Source organism: Corticium candelabrum, chromosome 5 (genome assembly GCF_963422355.1).
Source record: "Corticium candelabrum chromosome 5, ooCorCand1.1, whole genome shotgun sequence".
Taxonomy (NCBI): Eukaryota; Metazoa; Porifera; class Homoscleromorpha; order Homosclerophorida; family Plakinidae; genus Corticium; species Corticium candelabrum.
This window is the reverse complement of record NC_085089.1, coordinates 8,386,314-8,391,833: the sequence shown is the minus strand read 5'-3', so window position 1 is coordinate 8,391,833 and position 5,520 is coordinate 8,386,314. Positions and strand designations below refer to the sequence as shown.

General features: G+C 44.5%; 1 protein-coding gene across 2 annotated transcripts in view; it reads right to left on the bottom strand.

Moving 5' to 3' along the window:
* Positions 1 to 2,613: 2,613 nt before the first annotated feature.
* LOC134179814 (collagen alpha-2(IX) chain-like) overlaps positions 2,614 to 5,520 on the bottom strand; it is a 2,923-nt gene continuing 16 nt past the window's right edge. The window contains exons 1-3 of one of the 2 annotated variants that reach the window (XM_062646781.1): positions 5,429 to 5,520; positions 3,036 to 3,414; positions 2,614 to 2,981 (exon numbers count right to left, since the gene is read on the bottom strand). The exon at positions 5,429 to 5,520 is cut by the window's right edge and continues 16 nt beyond it. In XM_062646781.1, coding sequence (XP_062502765.1) covers positions 2,761 to 2,981; positions 3,036 to 3,393 — 579 coding nt within the window. In that variant the 5' untranslated portion in view covers positions 3,394 to 3,414; positions 5,429 to 5,520 and the 3' untranslated portion in view covers positions 2,614 to 2,760. Of the gene's footprint in view, positions 3,415 to 5,428 lie in introns of both variants that reach the window. The other variant, XM_062646780.1, reaches the window with a different exon arrangement.

The window sequence follows — 5,520 nt, the reverse complement described above, 5'->3', positions numbered from 1 at the left end:
GTGTTCCTCAGTCACCTTTTAGTCCTCTCATTCCTTGATCACCCTTCTGCCCTTGTATCCCTCGGTCACCTTTTGGGCCAGGCACATTTTTCGTTGTAGTTAGCCAAATGTTCCACGCCAATACTCCACAAAAGAGCACCACCACCAAAACAACTGTAGCCACACGTACACTTGATACTGTACTCTTAGTTGTGCTTTCGTTTTTAACGCGAGTGTTGTCTTCATCCATAGACACTAGACACATGGTCTCACTTTCCTTGTTAGCAACAGGATTGTCTGGATTCTTATTTTCTAGATATTTCCACCCTGACATGGTTTCACAAAACAAAACGTCTGCTGCAATATAAACAAAAGATAAATCAAGGAAATTGTCTGGAACTTTGAAATTGAAGACTAGAAATAAACGGCTCCACTGCAGCTCTGTTGCACAGAGCCGCTGCACAGAGCCGTAGCCTTGAGGCGCCAGACCCGCGCGGGATGTATCAAAAGAGTTTGTCACACCGATACGTGTACACGTGTACAGTACTGTACTTACCAATACTACATACACTACTGGTATCGGCGCCGATACCGATAGCAGTATCGGTGGATCGAACACTGATTTAGATGACAAGCTACAAGGAAGTGTTCCATTATCTAGGATGTTTACATGCAAATACTTAGAAACCACAAGAACGCTAACCGGAAAACCGAACTTCACGACAATTGTTTTTGCCAACTTGCAACCCTTCGAGTTCCTTTGCAAGGTACAAAAATTCCAGTGGACCGCGAGAGAGGAACTGTCCAGCTGTAGCCAAGTGCACACTAGACATAGTGTGAATTCGCTCAGTCTGCAGGCGCAGTCTGCACAAGTAGATTACACAGCAAATCTAAATATACACGAACCTTGCAATTGTGTTCAGCGGCATGCAGCTCTAGCGCTAGCTGGCCAGTCCAAGACGCCGTAAACATAAACTACAGGATGTTTTCAAAAGCCTACGGTCGAAAAAAAGTCTGATGGCGCAGCTATGGCCAACTCTGGATTACCTGTGCCTTTAGGGAACTGCAACAAAAAGAGACCTACTTGTACAAGCAGTCGCTCTTGGCTCTACGTTGCAGGAAGTTAAAGTGTGTCTTCCCGGAAACAGAACACAACTTCCTGGAGTTCCACCTCGTGGTCAGCACCTGTCTGGATACCCGAGCGTTGAGCGCATGCTAACGCACGTTATTGTAACACCACGTGTGTATCGTAGATGGACGAAGAAATTGTAATTCTTCTACTTCTCATTCGTCGCCGTAGGCGTAGAGCTAGAGAATATCAACAACGGCAGTCTTCTTGCGAGAGACCAGTTTCTTCCGCCACTTTCTTCCAGGCGTTTTCCTTGACGCGCAGTTCTTTGTATTCTTTTAGATGTACGCGCCAAAGACACGGATAACTCCATACGCTGTCGATTAGACCCTCCATGCGAAATCCGGGATTTGATAAGACTGTTCTTTGATTTGTAGAAGGTAATCACGTGTTTTCCTGGTACACTTCCGGAATCGACGCTAGAGTTGAACTCGAGTCAACTCCAGCGTCAAGAACGCTGGACGAACGCTGGACGAACGCTGCGACGAACGTCGTCGACGTTGACATGTTCACAATACGACGCTCACGCCAGCGTCATCGTCAGCGTCATCGTCAGCGTCAACGTCAGCGTCGTATTGTGAACCGAGCTTTAGTATAGCGTCGACTTTCCCGTGCGCCTCGCGCGTACTATTTTTATAAATTCTACCGTTACTTTGTCGCACGTTTTCCAAGTGCAAACATTAAAAAATCCCTTCTATTGGTTTTTTACAATGTTCCGGTGCCAAAAAACCCTGGTCCACAAGGGGGTCGGAACAAAACGACGGCTTCTGAGACTTGGCTCATAGACTAAAAGAGGCGTGTGAGGATCGAGACAGAGAAGATGTCGTTGACGCTGGACAACATGGCATTGACACAAGTGACTTTGAAGATGATGATGATTAGGATCCACCTCAAATTCGAGTTCAAACATACAAACAAGCCGTAGAGCTCGTGAACGACCAATTCCAGTTTTCACTCATCAAAAGTGATCAGAAAATGCTGGATTTGGTTGCAAAGCTGGAAAGTGTGATGCAGAAGATGAGTTTGGAAGCCAGGCAGCAGCAAACTCTATCCAGTTTCTTTCCCTGTCACAGTAGCTAGCTTTGATTAGAACAGTCTGTAACCACATGGACGAAATATGTACATTGCACAAAACAAGAAACAAGACGTTTAGCACTTTGTATGTAAATTCCGTGTCGTGGTGGTCTGGCATGCAGGGCTATATACGGCTCCAGATATATATATATATATATATATATATATATATATACGGCTCTGTACGGCTCTGGCCAGATCTGGGTGTGTGGAAGCGCGAGGCTTCCTCTACTAACAGAGCCGTATGTACGGCTCTGTCTACTAAGCGACCACCTGTCCTAAGCGACTAATACCCCTGGGTCCCACAGGTGGTCGCTTAGTACAGGTTTCACTGTATAGTATAACTTATTTGGATGTATTCGGTAACTTGGTGTCCTGAGTGTTACACATGCATAGTGTCATAGATTGCATATGGCATCAGGGCTGAAGACTTTTCTTTCTAACTAAAATATTCAATTCAAAACATTTCAGCTCAATCGCAATCACAAGCACTGCGTGCAGATAGAAGTACCTACTACAATATACGTATAGCTACACGTATCACCATGGATAACTGTCGTCTAAGCTGCTTGTTTTAATTAATTAATTATTAAGTCAATAATGTAATGCAGCAATGTAACAATCACACTAGTAACAGCAGCCTGTTTTGTCTTCTTTCCTCCATTCTGATTACCAAGTGAGCTAGCTGGAGCTGGTAAACCAGGTGGTCCTGGCCAACCTCTCTCACCTTGTATCCCTTGATCACCTTTCAGCCCTTGTATCCCTTGCTCACCTCTCGGTCCTTGTGTTCCTTGCTCACCTCTCGGTCCTTGTATCCCTTGCTCACCTCTCGGTCCTTGTGTTCCTTGCTCACCTTTCGGCCCTTGTTCTCCTCTGTCACCTTTTATCCCTCGTATTCCTTGCTCACCCTTTATCCCTTGCATTCCTTGGTCGCCTTTCGGACCAGGCACGTTTTTTGTTGCAGTTACCCAAATGAGCCATCCCAATACTCCACAGATGATCACCACCAGGACTACCCATCTGGCCAAACATGCACGTGACTCTATACACTTACGTGTGCTTTCGTTTATGACGTCGACAGGGTTGGCTGGATTCATTGCAAATGTGCTTTCAACGTTGAAAGAGTTGGCTTGACCCCTTTTGTTGCTACCGCCAAACCTAGTTGTATTATGATACCCTAACGTAATCATTTCGTCGGACACTCTTGCCATGGTTTCAAAACAAACCGTCTCCTGCAATATAAATACAGACTTCAAGTAGTTCTAAATAGTACTTTACACTTGTTATTAAATAATATATATGTAATTATGTATACATACATATATATATAGAGCTTACAGTTTTGACGTGTTAGTGTACGTCATACAGTTAGACTGACTTGTCAAGTAGTACACACACACACACACACACACACACACACACACACACACACACACACACACACACACACACACATACTGACACACACACACTGACACACACACACACTGACACACACACACACACACACACACACACACACACACACCACACACCACACACACACACACACACACACACATACACACACACACACACACACACACACCACACACCACACACACACACACACACACACACACACACACACACACACACACACACACACACACACACACACACACACACACACACTAGAACGTATATAGAAAATACACAACAAGTTGTCGGTCCTCAACCGACTGAGCAAATTCATCACTCAACTAAATATCACGTGTCTGATAGCTAGAGTTACATCTAATTTGGTACAGTAGGCAAATCACGCTCTACTGTTTTGGTAAATTTTTTACAATTTAACTGTGCATTGTGTCCGTTTTTTGTAGTATGACAAAACCTTCCCTATAGCAGGCTAACAAAACAAAACGTTACTTTCTATAGTGTCCGCAGCAACACCAGCATTTGCATTTTAAACACTCTAGACACAACTGAAAGAGTAGACGATTACGACTTATCCTTAGTTCTCTCATCTCTTGGTACACTCTAGGCATTGATCACGTCGAACGGTTTTGTAATAGTTCTGGCCAAAGGCTCGCTAGCTATGGATATTGAGAATTGAAGACTCCAAACGATGTTTCTGGGCTGTTGTTCTTGTTTAGCTGCATTCTAAGGACGCGTCTTCAAACGAACGGAAATGGGACGATTTTAATTAATTAGTTAACGTAGACACGACGGCCGAAGTCTCAGGTTGCCGTCTCTTGCGTAGATCTTGGTTGAAAAGAATTTAGCCTTTGTGGTGATCGATGTCTAGTTGCAGCTCTCAACGGTCTAGAGTAAAATTGTTTTGATTTGCCTGTTTATTGGACACTGTCCAGTGGATACCAGTGCACCATATCACCGGTGATCTACGATACCAGAACACCAATTTACCGTAACACCGACGCATTAGCACAGCACCACATTTTCAGTACTTCTAGTATACTATACAACCGAATAGACCTCGTAGTGACATAGTTGCCTAGCTAGCCTAGAAGGAGAAAGTGATCGGCTGTGCCTTCGTCGTCTAGCTAGTCAAGGAAATTGTCTTTTGTCTGTAGAACTTTAGCTAATTAACTTAATTAAATTGATATCCAGAGATGATGACTATATCTAGAGTGTTTTCATGCACAGAGGCGCGTAGGAAACAGTTCAACTTAATTTGGAGGGCTGAATCTTTGGTATCATTTCAAACGGTTAGACTAGCTACTGTTAGTGACGTCATGGGCTGGCAAATCTTGGGGAACTAAAACCCCGTCAGCCCTTTTTTAGCTAATGTTCCTACGCCTACTAGTAGGCGTCATTGCATGCACTGGGCTAGAGACCCTTTCGATACGTTGCGAGCAATCCTACAACTAAACTTTGCCGTGAGATCTCGACATCTAATGAAACTGCCGATCGACTCTCCACTACTAACTAAAATAGTCGATAGTGTCTTTGCGGCAATGGCGGACGTTCACACTGAAAGTAAAAAATGGGCGTGGCTTTGCAGTGTGATGATCGGCCCTCCAAACTTGAAGAGAACGCTACGCCGGTGCTACGAGTACAGAGACATGACTGCTGAAACTCTGCGGTATCTAGATAACTTTATACGCTGCACAGCAGAACTTGCAGCTCTACCTCTAACTGAGCAGTCCCAAGTATTTCAGATCACCTCAAAATGCCCGATGTCCTGCCTAGGGTGTGAATTAGGTGTCCCTTTTCGATTGCAAAAATGCTGTACAACAGACTTACTCGAAGTCGTGTAGCTTGGCAGTCGCTCTCGGCTGTACGTCTAGGCAATGGAATCTTGGCACAGTAAAACAAAACTAACTTACGTGCTTAGA